Source organism: Colossoma macropomum, unplaced genomic scaffold (assembly GCF_904425465.1).
Source record: "Colossoma macropomum unplaced genomic scaffold, Colossoma_macropomum, whole genome shotgun sequence".
In the NCBI taxonomy this organism is placed as follows: Eukaryota; Metazoa; Chordata; class Actinopteri; order Characiformes; family Serrasalmidae; genus Colossoma; species Colossoma macropomum.
The window spans coordinates 40758707-40777118 of record NW_023494805.1 but is presented as its reverse complement, the minus strand read 5'-3'; the positions used below and the strand labels follow the sequence as shown (position 1 = coordinate 40777118).

Here is an 18412-nt window from a genome sequence, read left to right as displayed (position 1 = left end):
AGGTTGCATTAGTGCATCATTTTTGCTGTTTCAATGAGAGCAGGTCTACATGCATTAAAGATCAGAAGCGATAACCTATAACCTCTTCGCTTCTGCACCGCAACGCTGATGCTTGCAAAGCACGCCTGTGTTTTCAACGTGCTACAGTACTGTGCAGAAATCAGAGACCACCGTTCATTTATTTAATTTCTAACCAAACAGCCATTAAATACAAGTTTGAAAAGTTTCCAAAGCTTCCAAAACTTTTCCTGACGCTATAAAATGAATAACTTGGACATTTCGACCAAAAATTAGATAAATTAAGGGTGGTCTCTGACTTTTGCATAGTAATCTATGTATACTGCACTGGAAATAGTCTTAAATCTAGTTGATGTGTCTAATATTTCTTATTTTAAGATTATTGTAAGAATATTATAAGATAACTTATTTCTAGTCATGTTTTACTTGTTTCAAGTAAATTTACCAAGTGAAATTGTCTCATTATATTGGCAGATGTTGTAAGAACTATAACCTGTAATACAGTGTAATATCTGTGTATTATTTTGTTATGTGCCTTGGCAACTTGCTTTGTGTTGTTTAGCAGTGGCTGGTATAGCCAAACATGTGTATCGCAGTATCACTAAAATTTCTGGCAGTTTTGGTATACATCATGCTATAGTGTATGTATATATATGAAAGGAAACCATTTTAGATGCTTAAGTAAAGCTACTTTTGCTTAATGTGGCTTTTTATTCTGGAATATCCCTTCACTTTTATAAGAACTGCATTTAACAACTGACTTCATAATGACTTGAAATAATTTTATAGCACAAAAGAGCAAGAACAGAAATGTTTCATACGGTTCATAAGTTCCCATACACTTATATCTGCTTATATCTAGGAGAATCTGACCCTGCTGGAATTTGGTAAATATCAGTCATTCTGGTGTCAGTAGCAGCTGTTAAAGATTCCCAGCAGTCTTTTACATTGTACATGATTATTGGACAAACAGAAATGTTCCAGAATTACTCTTTACGTTAGCTAACATTGAAAGTAAAGAGCGTGTTTGCCCTCTCTTGTAAAGTTACCTTTTTGGAGATACTTGTTTTTCTTTGGACGGCGACGTCCTACTGCTGTCTTTTATCCAGTGAATGTAAATGTATGTGTCTGTTTGCTGCAGGTGAGGATGACAGTCTGGCCTCAAAGAAGAAAATTACCATTGAGGACCTGTTCAGCAGGGAGCTGCAGGTTCATGACCCCGAGGCCAAATGGCTCAGCGGTGAGTGAGACTGAGCTTTTACTTAGCAGGAGTGTTCTCAGTGTGTGTGTGTGTGTGTGTGTGTGTGTGTGTGTGTTAGAGCTTGAATGTGTTAACATCAGGTTTGGGTTCGGACATTGCTTCTCTTGGGCTTTGAGTCAGGTTCAGATTTCACAGTCGGGTTTCCTGAGGTAGCCTGTCTCCCAGCTTCAGATTTTGAAGTTTTTCTCCCTGTTTTGTTGTGTCTCCCTACTTTCTAACACCTTTATAGTGGGACACTGGAGTCACCTGCTGCTTGCACAGTCCACGAGGCCAGTGTGAGAACAGTGTGTTATGGAGGCTCAAGTTTATCCAACAGAAGTTTTGCCTATATTTGAATTCAAACAGAAATATATTGGCCTACAGTCAAATTCAGACAGAACTTTGTTGGCCAACAGTCAAATTCAGACAAAATTTTGTTGGCCTACTGTCAAATTCAGACTGAATTTTGTTGGCTTACAGTCAGATTCAGACAGAATTTCTTTGGCTGACGGTCAAATTCAGACAGAATTTAGTTGGCTGACAGATTCAGACCGAATTTTGTTGGCTTACATTTGGATTCTTACAGCATTTGTTTACCTATATTTGATTTCAGGCAGAATTATATTGGCCTACTGTCAAATTCAGAAAAAGTTCTGTTGGCCTCCATTTGGATTTATACAGAATTTTGTTGGCTGACAGTCAAATTCAGACAGAATTTTGGGGGCCCACAGTCGTATGCTCTCTGGCTCTATTGGACGCTGCTCATCTTAAGCCAGTGAAATGTGCGATCGCATCACTAGTCCCAGAGATGTGCAGTAAATCCTTCCCCCGGTAGTGTGGTGTCCCCCAAACTACTTCAAGTGGAAAACTCCAATTTAATAAGGACTCATGAGGAGAGGAGTGCTTCTGTAACAGATTGCAGTTTTGCCCCTTGCTGCTTAGATTTTTAGACACAAAGCATTTCTTTGTAAATTCCCCAAAACATTGAGAGAATTGCATGAGCTGAAATGAAAAACGTTCAGGAAATGGCCTTTACTGTGCCAGCCCACTCACATTAATCCCACCATGGCTCGTTATAATGTCAGGTTTGCTTTTTCTCAGTAATTTTGTTTGCTCTTGCATGCAGATCTTTTTTTCTCTCTATGTCCTTTCTCAAGTTTGTGGTATTGGAGCGGTCTTAGATTTCACTTGTGCATCATCATTTCTTTGCCCTTTTCTGTTGAGGATGACCTGTAGCCTGCAGGTCCAGTTCGGAGGAGCCAATCAGGCTCAGAATTGTAGAACAGCATAAAGCACCAACACTCCTAAGAAGGAAATAAATTGATGGTGTGGGTGGACAACTGTTTGTTTTGACCCCTGCAACTTTATGATGAGGCTGTCCTGCTGTTTGAGTACAAAACGCAGCTTGATGTCCGTCTGCAGTTTGGCTATTTGATTGCAGCAAAATCATAAACGGATAATCTTCATCTTAATCTTCATCATCTTTCCGCCAAACCAATTTAAACAGATGCAGACGCCACACATTTCCATAGTCTCCTGTCAGAAACAGCACCTACAGAGCTCATAGGGTGAGCTCTCTTGGCAGTTGTTCCCTCCAACTGATATTTTGGGGAAGAAACTTCTGGAAACAACTTTGTTTCTAAGACAGCTCATCCATATTGTGATGTTTTGGAAGGCTGGCAGATGTTGGAAGCTCAACAGGAGAAAACAGAGTTCATCCCCGACCAGATGGGTCAAGATAATTAACTATTAGAGCAGAAGTTCACGCCTCCGCTCAGGCCGCCGAAATCCCCCCGCAAGGATGCTGCTGCCCCAGAGACCCTCCGGATTAGCATTTCCTCTTTCTAATGCCACATTAGCATTTCTTCAGCACTCTGGCACATTAGCTCGCATTAGCATCGTACGCTCGGCATCCACCAGGAGATTTGCACGACTTCTGTTTGGGGTCTGTTGGGGTCCATCCAGTCGGCATTACCATTCGCATCCTGAATGCGTTTCTTACATTTTAGATTTCAGATTTAATTTGAATTGTTGATTCCCAGCAGTGGAGGGTCCAGAAAGAAAGGGTCAACTCAGACGTTGAGGTTCACCTGTGCTGCTCTTACACTGAGCTTTTTGTAATGTCTTTAATACAAATGATACCTTCGTCCATTTCCACGAACTTAACATATTAAAGCCTCAGCAGGTTTATTTAGGAGACAACAGTATCACGTGTAAATAGTTAACAGTAACAGTATAAGCTCATGAGTGATGCTGAACACCTCTCACCTTTGGACCAAAAGAGTTTTAATATGTGCTTTAAACAGTAGTTTGTAAATAAATACTGTCTATATTGTTTACAAAAAATCTGCTCTTCATTCGAAGGAAGACACTTGGAGCTTGAAGTTGAGTAAAGAACAAATAGACTAGATATTAGTCACACTTCGTTCAGAGAGAGTTCAGACTATGTTTTCTCAGGCAACACTTTTTTTGTTGGCCTACAGTCAGATCGGATAGAAGTTTGTTGACAACAGTCAGATTCAAAAAGAATTTTGGTGGCCTTCGGTCAGATTCAGATAGATCTGAGTTTTTAGGGCTGCGGTCGAGTTCAGAGAGTTCACTCTATTTTGTAGGCTACAGTTAAGTTCAGACAGAATTTTGTCAGCTACAATCTGGTTTAAGCAATATTTTGGTGGCTATAGTCGGATACAGTTTTTCCAAGTACAGTTATGTTTGGATAGAATTTTGTGTGCTGCAGTCGGGTTCAGACAGAATTTTGTTGGCTAGTCGGGTTCAGACAGAATTTTGTTGGCTAGTCGGGTTCAGACAGAATTTTGTTGGGTTACAGTCGGGTTCAGACAGACCTTTGTTGGCTAGTCGGGTTCAGACAGAATTTTGTTGGGTTACAGTCAGGTTCAGACAGAATTTTGTTGGGCTACAATCTGGTTTAAGCAATATTTTGGTGGCTATAGTCGGATACAGACAGTTTTTCCAAGTACAGTTATGTTTGGACAGAATTTTATTGGCTACAGTCGGGTTCAGACAGAATTTTGTTGGCTACAGTCGGGTTCAGACAGAATTTTGATGGCTACAGTCGGGTTCAGGCAGAATTTTGTTGGCTACAGTCGGGTTCAGACAGAATTTTATTGGCTACAGTCGGGTTCAGGCAGAATTTCATTGGCTACAGTCGGGTTCAGACAGAATTTTGTTGGGCTACAGTCGGGTTCAGACAGAATTTTGTCAGCTACAGTCGGGTTGAGACAGAATTTTGATGGCTACAGTTGATTCAGACAGAATTTTGTTGGCTACAGTCGGGTTCAGACAGAATTTTGTTGGGCTACAGTCGAGTTCAGACAGAATTTTGTTGGGCTACAGTCGGGTTCAGACAGAATGTTGTCAGCTACAGTCGGGTTCAGACAGAATGTTGTTGGCTACAGTCGGGTTCAGACAGAATTTTGTCAGCTACAGTCGGGTTCAGACAGAATGTTGTTGCCTACAGTCGGGTTCAGACAGAATTTTGTTGGGCTACAGTCGGGTTCAGACAGAATGTTGTTGCCTACAGTCGGGTTCAGACAGAATTTTGTTGGGCTACAGTCGGGTTCAGACAGAATTTTGTTGGGCTACAGTCGGGTTCAGACAGAATTTTGTTGGCTACAGTCGGGTTCAGACAGAATTTTTTTGGCTACAGTCGGGTTCAGACAGAATGTTGTTGCCTACAGTCGGGTTCAGACAGAATGTTGTGGGCTACAGTCGGGTTCAGACAGAATTTGGTTGGCTACAGTCGGGTTCAGACAGAATTTTGTTGGGCTACAGTCGGGTTCAGACAGAATTTTGTTGGCTACAGTCGGGTTCAGACAGAATTTTGTTGGCTACAGTCGGGTTCAGACAGAATTTTGTTGGGCTACAGTCGGGTTCAGACAGAATTTTGATGGCTACAGTCGGGTTCAGACAGAATTTTGATGGCTACAGTCGGGTTCAGACAGAATTTTGTTGGCTACAGTCGGGTTCAGACAGAATGTTGTGGGCTACAGTCGGGTTCAGACAGAATTTTGATGGCTACAGTCGGGTTCAGACAGAATTTTGATGGCTACAGTCGGGTTCAGACAGAATTTTGATGGCTACAGTCGGGTTGAGACAGAATTTTGTTGGCTACAGTCGGGTTCAGACAGAATTTTGTTGGGCTACAGTCGGGTTCAGACAGAATTTTGATGGCTACAGTCGGGTTCAGACAGAATTTTGATGGCTACAGTCGGGTTCAGACAGAATGTTGTCAGCTACAGTCGGGTTCAGACAGAATGTTGTTGCCTACAGTCGGGTTCAGACAGAATTTTGTTGGCTACAGTCGGGTTCAGACAGAATTTTGATGGCTACAGTCGGGTTCAGACAGAATTTTGTCAGCTACAGTCGGGTTCAGACAGAATTTTATTGGCTACAGTCGGGTTCAGACAGAATTTTGTTGGCTACAGTCGGGTTCAGACAGAATTTTGATGGCTACAGTCGGGTTCAGGCAGAATTTTGTTGGCTACAGTCGGGTTCAGACAGAATTTTATTGGCTACAGTCGGGTTCAGACAGAATTTTGTTGGGCTACAGTCGGGTTCAGACAGAATTTTGTTGGGCTACAGTCGGGTTGAGACAGAATTTTGATGGCTACAGTTGATTCAGACAGAATGTTGTTGGCTACAGTCGAGTTCAGACAGAATTTTGTTGGGCTACAGTCGAGTTCAGACAGAATTTTGTTGGGCTACAGTCGAGTTCAGACAGAATTTTGTTGGGCTACAGTCGGGTTCAGACAGAATTTTGTCAGCTACAGTCGTGTTCAGACAGAATGTTGTTGCCTACAGTCGGGTTCAGACAGAATTTTGTCAGCTACAGTCGGGTTCAGACAGAATGTTGTTGCCTACAGTCGGGTTCAGACAGAATTTTGTTGGGCTACAGTCAGGTTCAGACAGAATTTTGTTGGCTACAGTCGGGTTCAGACAGAATTTTGTCGGCTACAGTCGGGTTCAGACAGAATTTTGTTGGGCTACAGTCGGGTTCAGACAGAATTTTGATGGCTACAGTCGGGTTCAGACAGAATTTTGATGGCTACAGTCGGGTTGAGACAGAATTTTGTTGGCTACAGTCGGGTTCAGACAGAATTTTGTTGGGCTACAGTCGGGTTCAGACAGAATTTTGATGGCTACAGTCGGGTTCAGACAGAATTTTGATGGCTACAGTCGGGTTCAGACAGAATGTTGTCAGCTACAGTCGGGTTCAGACAGAATGTTGTTGCCTACAGTCGGGTTCAGACAGAATTTTGTTGGCTACAGTCGGGTTCAGACAGAATTTTGATGGCTACAGTCGGGTTCAGACAGAATTTTGTTGGGCTACAGTCGGGTTCAGACAGAATTTTGTTGACTGCAGTCAGATTCAGCCAGTTGTTTGGCGTTCAGTCATAAAGGCAGAACTTTGTCAGGCTACATTCAGGTTCAGACAGAATTTGGTTGGCCTGCAGAATTAGTCAACATTACCATTTGCATCTTGTTTGCATTTCTTACATTTTAGATTTCAGATTTAATTTGCATAGTTGATTTTCAGCAATGTAGGGTCCAGAAAGAAATGGTCACCTCAGACGTTGAGGTTCACTTATGCTGCCCTTAAACCGAGTTTTTCAAAATGTTTTTAATGCAAATGATACCTTCGTCCATTTCCAGTAACTTATTAAATCCTGAACAGGTTTGTTTGGAAGAAAACAATATCACGTGTAAATATTTAGTGACAGTATTAGCTCGTGAATAATGCTGAAGGCCATCCTTTTGTGGTAATATAAACACTCATCAGCAATCAGACTCTCACCTTTTGACCAAAAGTGTTTCAATATGTGCTTTAAACAACAGTTTGTAAATAAATATTGCCATCTTATTCATGCCATAGAAGACCCTTTGATTATGAAGCTTAGTACTGAAGATGAATATACCAGGCATGAGTCAGAAATTTCACCTAAAAAGTCTAAAGAATCAAATCATAAATGCGAGTTTAGTTCAGCAGTTCAGCTCCTTTCTAATGTTCTACATTCTTGCATTAAAGATCCACTGAATGTCTGATCTCTGCTCCATAAGAGGGCACTGTAGAGGCTGAATCTTACGTTTCGGTCGGAGGTTTTAATCTGTTTAGTCCAAAAAAGGAAAGACATAAAGACGACTGCAGCCGTGGAAAGTGTACCACACACGGAAAAGAAGCTCCACAAAGCAGCTAGTACAGAGCACAGCTATAGCACATAGGATGGTTCCCAGAAAAACGTGGAAAAACATCAAGCTCAAGCTCATTTTATACTCGTATACTCTGTATATAGATTTCATAATCATTTAGTGAATGTATCAGGGTTAGTATCAGCTAACTAACTAAGCACTAGCCCACTGTTTCCCAGCTAAAAGGTATGAGGTGAAATATGTGTAGACAAGTAATGTTAGCTGAGGTGACAACAGACAATTCGACTTTGTCTGTTTATTTTAAAGACTTTCTTGGTGTCAATATCAAATTACATCTCACCTTATATAGAGTTCTGTAGTCTGATTAATCTGAATAAATTTCATGAAGTGAAATAAAAATAGAGAAATGCTGAGTGGGACATTGAGCTGAATGCTGAACGTTAAAAATTAATTTAACCTTCATTAAAAACATGTTTTCCAATTTTTGGAACTTTGTCCAAAAAATGCTTGAAAATAAGTTTTAATTTAATTTTTTGTTTTAGTTTATTTTGTTAATTTTTGAAAATAACGGCTTACAAATTAGCACCAAAATGTCCTTCTATGAAAGGACAAGGCAGTATTTTTTACATAATTGGACAGTAACAGCAAGAATATTCAAATTTTTAAGGTTGATGCAGACTTTTGAACAGAACTGCTTATTTTCACCATCAGTTTTCCATAACATGGTTGCAAAGTCACTCTTAATTGCTTGGACACTGCAGCACGCTGGACCATTCAAATCAGTGCCTGGAGAATTTGACAAATTCTACGAGATGAAAGGACTTTTAATGCTATCAGCCTTGAAAATAAAACCCACCGAGTTACTGCTTTTAATAAACAACACGGTTTGAGTCTCTGCCTTTGAAAGAGTCAGAACAGAACGACCCGACTTTGTTCTTTTTTTACTCACTGTCTTCATACTGATGCATTAAAGCAGCTTATCAGACCGGCGCAAAGGTCTGAGCGTGTTTTTGACAAAGCGCAGGTTTTTGACGAACCTGTTTCTCTGGCGGAGCTGCTGGCAGCCTGTGAGAGAGTTACAGCTGTTGAAGGGCGGGAGAAAGGCCTCTATTATTCGGAGGCTGTCATGCTCTGCAGCTTCTCTTTGTTACACTTTTTTTTAAAAGCAATCGCTCGTCTGTATTATTTATCAGCGTGGAAAGTATCTGTATTCAGGCCTCCGGCGCACTCGGTGAGCGCAGGAGCGGCGTAACATTCTCAATTCAGAAAACAGAGACAAATAAACAAACAGGAACGTCAAGCCGAAGTTGCCTTACAGGCGTAAAACGGGGACACGCAGATTAGACTATATGAAAATAAAATGGCGAAAGGCTTGGAAATAAAAACAAACAAACCTGGAGTGCTTTATATTTGCTCTTAAAGCAGTAGTGAGAGCAAAACCTCTTAGCACAAATGTTGTTCATCAAGCAAGATGCATTTAGTATCTCAGGTTTGCTTCCTTAGTTTTGCACTGGAGCTACAATGCTAATGTAGGTACCAAGCAATGGAAGCTTGTACTTCACCAGTTAGCATTATGCAAACATGCCAACATCAGTTATCAGTTTGACTCGCTTAAGTGGTTTCTGACTGTATGACACACTGTTATCTATAGCTTAGCAACATACATTTATCCATTTTGATTGACTATGGAATAAAAATGTATAAATTAGATGTTTTGCCACACTTTATCTTGAACAGATTAGGGATACTGGAAGAGGATTTATGTTTAAATGTGTTTTCCATTTGTGTCTGTAGGCACTGGAAGGAAATTACAAAGAAAATAAAGGAAATTACTCAAGTACGAGTAAATAAGTAGTTTATTGTAAAACTACTTTAGTAATCAAGTTACTTTTTTGTATATCTGCAATCACATCTGCAGTAACATTACCCATTACCATGGCTGCGTTGGAAATAATCCGTACAGACAAAACTAAGGAAGAACGTAATATTTCCATGAGGAAAAAATCTTGAGACGGATCAAAATCTGCTACCGCTAGTGCAGGTTTAAACATCTTTCCTCGTACTCTATAAGGAGCAAGGTTTACCATGAAGTACGTGAATTTTGATTGTTTAAGACTTTGTAGATTGGCTGTTTTTAATAAAGTCATTTGGAGAGTTTGTTACTGTTTAATTAAGTGTGTATTTTAAAAAAGCCATTAACTCAAAATTACGAGTAGGTTACTCAATTAATAATGTAATTATTAGTGACATTAGCACCCTGAACATTAGCTTACATGAATTTAGAAGTGTCAACATCTACAGACGTCACATTCACAGCCGTCAAACTGTATAAATCAGCCGAAACCTGTTTAGAACATTTCTGCCATTAAAATCATTCAACAGCAACAACAGCGGTTTTCCAGTGTTGATTATGTTTGCTAATTGAGCTACTTCTGGTAACGATACTGATAACGTCATACATTTTTTACTTTTTTTTAACAGTTAAACATCTAAACAGTCTCGCACAATTAAAGATAAACGTAAAAATCGCCTCACAGCAAGAAGGGCCTGGGTTCGATTCCCCGGCCGGGTGACCAGGGTCCTTTCTGTGTGGAGTTTGCATGTTCCTCCCATGTCTGTGTGGGTTTCCCCCCACAAATCCTGGACGAGCCCCCACTGGTTATGTCTTAACCAAAGGCTCGGGTCTAGAAGGAGGAAGGGACAGTAACAAGGAAATGTAGGGCGCACAGTCTAACCCGCCCTTCCTCCCAGGATAAAAGCACCAGGTTAAGTCTAAAGCCAGTACACAGAGACAAACACTGGACCCTTTTCACAGAGAGTCGCATTACTTCCGGTTTAAGCGTTAGCAGGGTAAGACTCACTTACGTTCCATATAACTACTGCAGAAGCGATGACAAAATATTATAGTTGTGTACCATAATGCTCCAACACTGAGCTACAACAACTATATTTTAGTTTTCCTGCACTGTCGTGACGAACAGCGAGAATAAGAAGTGGATGGAAGCACTGATTTAACTTTAAATAGCCTAAATAGCCTTGTTTTTACTGCTGTCTGCTGCAGCTGCTTCACATCAAACAGTCTCTGTGTCTTTCTACAACATGTCAGTGATTTCTGTAAGATTTCTGTTTTCAAAAGAAACAAGAACTTTTATATGTAGCGTGAATTTGATGGACGCTGACTAGAAGCTACTGCTAACAATAGCTGTTATCCCAAACTAGATCATCCGGCTGGCATAAAGCAGCTTTTCTGCATCACCAGTTAATTTTGAACTCATCTTTAAAAAGCTAATGAGGCAATAAATCGTCAATGAGATCATTCTTACATGGTCAGCTTGGTACAAACAGCTAACGATAGCTGGCACATTATGTCAGAAACCTTACGTGGCTCTTCCCAGATAGCTAGTTTGGTAATACTTTTACCCCTAGGTGTGTGTGTGTGTGTGTGTGTGTGTGTGTGTCTGCCTTGTGATGGACTGGCGGCCTGTCCAGGGTGTTTCCTGCCTTCTGCCCATTGTAACACTGGGATAGGCTCCAGCACCCATAAGAACCAGGAGGATAAGCGGGTTAGATGATGAATGAATGAAAATCCAGGCGCGGTAACGTTACAGTTTCTTAAAGCCAGACTGAACAATGATGTCAGTATCATAACACTGTTTAAACTCTGAGTGATGCTCTGTTTTCTCTGCTGTTCGATTCAAGTCAATTATCACTTTTGTAGCAACACTCAGTGCCTGCTATTAAATGCACGAGTGCAGTATTACCACACTTACTGAAGTCTACAGGTACATTTTACACATTAATTTTACCCCAAGCTTCATAAAATACATTCTTTGTGGGTGACAACTAAGGCGAACCGCTAGCAGTCAGCTGTCAGTATCGTGACAGCGTTGTGACATTAAGTGGTTATATTTCTTCTTCTGTTTTTAAAGCACCTTCATGTTTTTCTTTTTTGCTCAACAGACACTGAGCTGCTGTACCGTAACCGGGATGGAGATGTGGTCAAACACAACGTGGAGAGCAACACCACTGTGGTTCTGGTGGAAAACAAGATGTTTGTGAGTAGTTTTTGTAGCCAAAGAGTGAATAACACAGTATGTTTTTCATGACTCATATATACCAAGAAGGTTGGGACTGTTCGTGAAATGCTAATAATAACAGAAAGCGGTGATTAGTAAATTCCATTTGACCTGTATTAAATTTAGAATGGTACAAAAGCATAATATTTTATGTTTTACCTTTTGGATTTTATTGTTTTCTTTGTCTGCAACACTTTCCAAAAAGGTTTGGACAGAAGCATGTTTACCTAATCGTTTGTTCTTCATATTGTCCCACACATTTTCAATGGGGGACAGGACTGGATTACAGACAGCCCAGACTAACACACGCACTCTCTGATTGGACATAATGTGTTGTGGAAATAAGTATTGATGCCTCTGAAAAAAACGCCATGTAGTATTTGTGTGTATTGTTTATGTGTATTGTATGAACACTGATCCTTGTTTCTACGCTCATTGTCCATTTTATCAGCTCCACTTACTATATAGGTGCACTTTGTAGTTCTACAGTTACAGACTGTAGTCCATCTGTTTCTCTGATGCTTTGTTAGCCCCCTTTTACCCTGTTCTTCAGTGGTCAGGACCCCCATGGACCCTCACAGAGCAGGTACTATTTGGGTGGTGGGTCATTCTCAGCACAGCACTGACGTGGTGGTGGTGTGTTGTGCTGTTACGAGTGGATCAGACACAGCAGTGCTGCTGGAGTTTTTAAACACTGTGTCCACTCACTGTCCACTCTATTAGACACTCCTACCTTGTCAGTCCACCTTGTAGATGTAAAGTCAGAGACGATAGCTCATCTGCTGCTGCACAGTTTGTGTTGGTCATCCTCTAGTCCTTCATCAGTGGTCACAGGACGCTGCCCACAGGACGCTGTTGGCTGGATATTTTTGGTTGGTGGACTATTCTCAGTCCAGCAGTGACACTGAGGTGTTTAAAACACAGCACTGCTGTGTCTGATCCACTCAGACCAGCGCAACGCACACTAACACACCACCACCACATCAGTGTTACTGCAGTGCCGAGAATCATCCACCACCCAAATAGTACCTGCTCTGTGAGGGTCCATGGCGGTCCTGACCACTGAAGAACAGGGTAAAAGGGGGCTAAGAAAGTATCAGAGAAACAGATGGACTACAGTCTGTAACTGTAGAACTACAAAGTGCACCTATATAGTAAGTGGAGCTGATAAAATGGACAATGAGCACAGAAACAAGGAGGTGGTCAGAATGTTATGCCTGATCGGTGTATGTGTGTCTTAATCTTTCATTGTTAAAGGTGCTTTCAGATTTTTAAGTTACCCACTAATACCCCCTTATACCATGACAGACCCTGGCTTTGAACTTCATGCTGGAAACAATTTGGGTGGTCTTTTTTCTTTTGCCTGAAGAGCAACACCCCCGTTATTCGAAAATATTGACTTGTCAGTCCATGACGAGAACACGTTTCCACTGTTCATCAATTCAGATGAACCTTGAGTCCAGAGAAGTCAGCGGCGTTTCTGTTGACATATGGCCTCTGCTGTGCACAATAGTCTTAACTTACATTTGTGGATGCAGCGACGGACGGTGTTTACTGACAGTGTTTACTGACAGTGTTTACAGACAGTGTTTACTGACAGTGTTTACTGACAGCAGTTTGTCAAAACCCATGTGGTGAGATCTGCCACAGAAGCGTTTGATGAAGTGCTGTCTGAGGGGTCGAAGGTCACAGACATTCAGAAACGGTTTTCTCCAGATTGCCTGAATATTTTGATGATGTTTTGCACCATAGAGGGTGAAATACCTAAAATCCTTGCAATCGTTTGTTGAGGAATGTTTTCTGATGCTGTTGGATTATTTGCTTTTATGCTTTTGCCAAAGTGATTAGCCTCAACCCGTCCTCGGTCATAAAGGACTCAGCCTTTCCTGGATGCTCCTTTTATGCCCAAGCATGTTTGCACCACCTGTTTAAGATGTCTTTTGAGCATTTGACAGTGTTCCCAGTCTTAAATTGCCCCTCTCCAAACTTTTTTAGGAACCTGTTGCAGAGATCATTTTCAGAATGAGCACATTTATACAAAAAGCAATTGAGTTAATAAGAAAATATTAAATATGTTGTATTGTTTTTGTTTAAATTCAGGTCACAGTGGATTAACAAAAATGTTTCTGTTTTTATCTGCATTTCACACACTGTCCTTTTTGGGATTGAGGTTTGTACATTACAGTACATTATACAACAGTTGGCTCTGGCCACGCAAGCTGATTGGTTGAGAAGTGTTCTAACCGTGCTGTTATTTCACCATAACATCAAGTTTTTTTTTTCACACTGTATCACTCCGCTGAGACGCCGTTGCTAAGCAACGACTTTGACTGCTGTAGGAGACGCTCAAGCCCTTTGAACCTTTTTACTTCTTACTTTGCCACAAACAGAAAATGGACACTTTTAAGATCACATTTGACCGACAGCCGATTTGGTCAGACTCTGAAGATGAGACGACACTAAATTCCCAAACTGTCATCACCACTGAGCAGCTTTTCAGTCGGCAGCTGTGACAGAAGAACAGCTAAACAACCTGGAATCAGCCAGAAATGAACCCAACACCATTCGCCAAACTAAATGGGCTGTAAGATGCTTTACAGACTGGCTGGAACAAAACAACATTAATATTGATCTGGCAAACAACGACAAAACTGAGCTTAACCTGATATTGCGGCAGTTTTATGGCTCAGTCCGATTTGGTCAGACTCTGAAGATCAGACTACACGTTTGGCGAATGGTATTGGGTTAATTTCTGGCTGATTCCAGGTTGTTTAGCTGTTCTTCTGTCACAGCTGCCAACTGAAAAGCTGCTCAGTGGTGATGACAGTTTGGGAATTTAGTGTAAGGAGCTGGAGAACGAACTGCCGGCTGTGCAGCGAGTGGGCGGAGCTCGTTACTCTGACGTAGCAACAAGCTGCTCGTTAAGGAACTATAATTTGGTGAAGGAACTGCGGACATTAAAACATATTAAACGCCGCGTTCACGGCCCAGTTTATTAATTTATTACTTTATTCATTTAACTGTTTTATAAAAGCAATAGAACACTCAAGGTCGTGTATTATCACGAATAACACACTCCCTCTCGTGTTCTTTTGCTTAGGTGTATCGCTGTCTTGCGTAATTTAAGAAAAAGAATGCTAAGATAAAAGGCATGAGAGTGAAAGAGTATGTGTGTGATATTTGTGCTGCTAACAGAGGCAGGTTTTGTTTTTCTGCTTTCAGGAAACTTACAAAGCCAGCAAATACCAAATCTCCCCTGATTTGACTCATGTGCTGCTGGCCTACAATGTTGTTCCGGTGAGTCCTTTACTCTATTCGCTGTTTTCTCATAGTAGTAACTGACAACAGATGAACGGAAATGGATGAACGTCCTCCAGTCTAATTGTTTTCCCATTCGCTGGAGTTTAAACAAATCAGACTGGCCACAGTGTCTTTACAGCACTGAGAGAGATGCTTTTTCCTGTGAAACTAGAGACCTTGGACTATCTAACAGGCACAGTTTGGCAACGTGGACCATTTCCTTTACTCATCATATTACCATGGTCGTTTGTAAAATAAACAGTTTGTCTTGTCGCATTGCTTGGTCTTAGTTCAGTTCACCATCTTTGTAGCTGACATACACATTATAGATGTTTTTAATCTTTTGACTCTCATATCTCATCTCAATCTCATATACTCATGTGTGAAAATGTTTACTGAGGATGATTATCAACCAATATCTCCTGTTCTAGTGTACAGGAGAGTTTATTGAGTTTGTTTATGGACTAATATCTCCTAGTGTATAGGAGTGTGTATTGAGGTTGTTTATGGACTAATATCTCCTGTTCTAGTGTATAGGAGCATTAATTTGGGTTGTTTATGGGCTAATATCTCCTATTCTAGTGTATAGGACAGTGTATTTAAATTGTATATGGACTAATATCTCCTATTCTAGTGTATAGGAGCATTAATTTGGGTTGTTTATGGGCTAATATCTCCTATTGTAGTGTATCGGACAGCGTATTTAAGTTGTATATGGACTAATATCTTCTATTCTAGTGTATAGGAGCATTTTTAGGTTGTATATGGACTAATATCTCCTGTTCTAGTGTATAGGAGTGTGTATTGAGGTTGTTTATGGACTAATATCTCCTGTTCTCGTGCATATGAGTGTTTATTGAAGGTGTTTATGGACTAATATCTCCTATTCTAGTGTATAGGAGCATTAATTTGGGTTGTTTATGGACTAATATCTCCTATTCTAGTTTATAAGAGTATTTGTTGAGGTTGTTTATGGACTAATATCTCCTATTCCAGTGTATAGGAGTGTGTGTTGAGGTTGTTTATGGACTAATATCTCCTGTTCTCGTGCATATGAGTGTTTATTGAAGGTGTTTATGGACTACTATCTCCTATTCTAGTGTATAGGAGCATTAATTTGGGTTGTTTATGGACTAATATCTCCTATTCTAGTGTATAGGACAGTGTATTTAAATTGTATATGGACTAATGTCTTCTATAGGAGCATTTGTAGGTTGTTTATGGACTAATATCTCCTATTCTAGTGTATAGGAGTGTTAATTGAGGTTGTTCATGGACTGTTATGTATGTATTGATGTTTTTATATTCTACTGAACCGGGTTATAATGCTTGATATTACTGTCAGAAATTACGATAATGATGTTTTTAAAGATATGCAAAAGATAAAAGGTCTTAATGTACATATGAACAGGATGAAGGAGCTGATCGTAATGCCTGCTGATTATTTGAAGTATTTATGACCAGTGAATTTGTTTCCTCTTTCTCCTACAGCTATACCAGTATTCCTACACAGCCTTCTATATCATCTGCAGCTTACACACTCCGTAAGTTTCCGCTCTTCTATCTTATCTCTGCTGTCGGGCCCTAAACATGAAGAGCTCTTAATTATGACAGATAATCACTTAGCAGGAGGTCTGGATAAAACTGTTTCAGCCCGACTCACTGCGACACTACGGTTCACTTAAATGTCAGGTGGTGCTGCCACCTGGTGGCCCTGCACTCTAATAGAAGGCTTTTTCAAGGGGTTTTTAGTAAAGGCAGTGGTTATATAGAGCAGTGTTTCTCAAACCGGTCCTCTGAGACCCCCAGTCCAGATTTTTGCTCCAACCTAACTCACAACACATAAGGAGAGAGCAAAAATGTGGACCATCTGGGTTTGAGAACCAATAATATAGAGAACCATGACAACTCAAACAACCATTTTAATGCTTCAGTCGTTCTTCACATAGTTAAATGCATATAATGTTAAACATTTTTATTATCAGTGGTTCCCAGTTTAAATGTTGGTAATCCTTTAGAAAAGAGTGTTTCTGTTGTTCAAAGCTAATCAACTATTAAATTAATCTAATTTTTTTTCTAATAAAACTAAATAAGCTGGGCTTATTCATAACTCAGGTCCAGACTTTTCATCTTCTCTGTTTTGGATATCATTATTTTCTTCAAAAATCAAAGAAAACTTAATAATTATGTCAAAACAGAGATTAATCTTTCATTAAGATATGAGAGGCTACTTTGAAGAATCTGTTTAACATTTTTTGGTGTCTGCATAACTCCATATGTGTCTTTTTAACAGCTTTGATGTCTTCACTGATTTTTAAAAATGTGGACAATAGTGAAAATAAAGAAAAAAAAAACTTCGATAAGTAGGTATTTCTCCTGAAAAGAATGGAAGCTATATTAAAGACAAAAAGTGGGCGCACTAAATGCTGAAAATTGTGATATTATATTTAGTTGTTGAGGCTTCTGGGTAATTTTCTGTTAAATATACTGTTGTATGCAAACGTTCGGGCGCCGATTGGTCAAATGACGTGTTGTTATTGATCTCTAAGTAAACATAAGTTAACAGATTCTCTGCAGAGAACACACTTCTGCACACTCTAATGCACAATTACTGTTTATTCTCTGAATTTAACATTTTGAGAAAAAAACTTTAAAAGTTGTCTTTGGAAAATTATGACATTTGACATTTTTCCATGTTAGTGTTACATGTTAAAATCAGCAAATAAATATAAATTATGTGCTAAAATTAGCAGAAAAATTGCCACATATAAGTGTGTTCTCTGCAGAGAGTGTGTTTTCACTTAGAAAATCAACCAAACAAGTACTTTTACTGGGAGGCTGGGGTTTAAACTTTTACATATGACTGCATGATGTCATTTTTTCCCTGACACTTAAAAATGAATAAATTGCACTGTATGAGAAACTGAAATGTAGACCCACATACAGGCCAATAGAATTAAAAAGGTTAACAGCAGTGAAAGGGTTCACAAAGCATGGATGCACATATAGACAGGTTGCGATAGAGAGGTTTATATGAACTGTTTTGTGTGTGCTTTTGTTTTCCCCTCAAAGGGACACCGTGGTTCTGGCTGCACCTGAGGTGGCGAGCACAGCGCTGCAGTACGCTGGATGGGGTCCTAAAGGCCAGCAGCTGGTGAGACACTTATACACAAGTGCATGTGAATCTAGAGCAAACACCACGCTGAGGACAAATAGATGAGAAAGTAAGTGAACTTTAGCTTAAAAAACACTAGGGATTTGCCCGTCCGACCCAGTCCATGGATATTCTGATGGGTCAGGTATCGGCTATATTAAGCCTGATGTGGTACCAATCCTTTTTTTCTGTTTACGCCGCTGTTGCAAAGCCGCCATAAATGATATCCACAGCCTGCAGTGGTAAGGCACATTTTCAGTAGTTAACAAAGCAGTGTAAGTAGCTACGCTTCCATCCAGAGGACTTTTTCCTAAAAAACATTTTAGCGCTTCAAAAAGTTTGTCGATGTAGGCTATGAAACGGAACTTGTCGGTAATATTTCATGAATGTCAGCAAAACTTGTTTGGAAAATCGTTTGCCGATACGTTGTGAAACATTGGAACATTGTTCCTACAT

The 18412-nt window shown here is 40.1% G+C and overlaps 1 protein-coding gene across 1 annotated transcript in view; it reads left to right on the top strand.

Annotated features, from left to right (window-relative positions):
* The window catches only part of dpp6b (dipeptidyl-peptidase 6b), a 202952-nt gene that overhangs the window by 136025 nt on the left and 48515 nt on the right, over positions 1-18412 (top strand). Inside the window, exons 3-7 of the mRNA XM_036596652.1 lie at positions 1160-1258; positions 11387-11481; positions 14725-14799; positions 16294-16346; positions 17875-17956. Of these exons, the coding sequence (XP_036452545.1) occupies positions 1160-1258; positions 11387-11481; positions 14725-14799; positions 16294-16346; positions 17875-17956 (404 nt within the window). The remainder of the gene's footprint in view (positions 1-1159; positions 1259-11386; positions 11482-14724; positions 14800-16293; positions 16347-17874; positions 17957-18412) is intronic.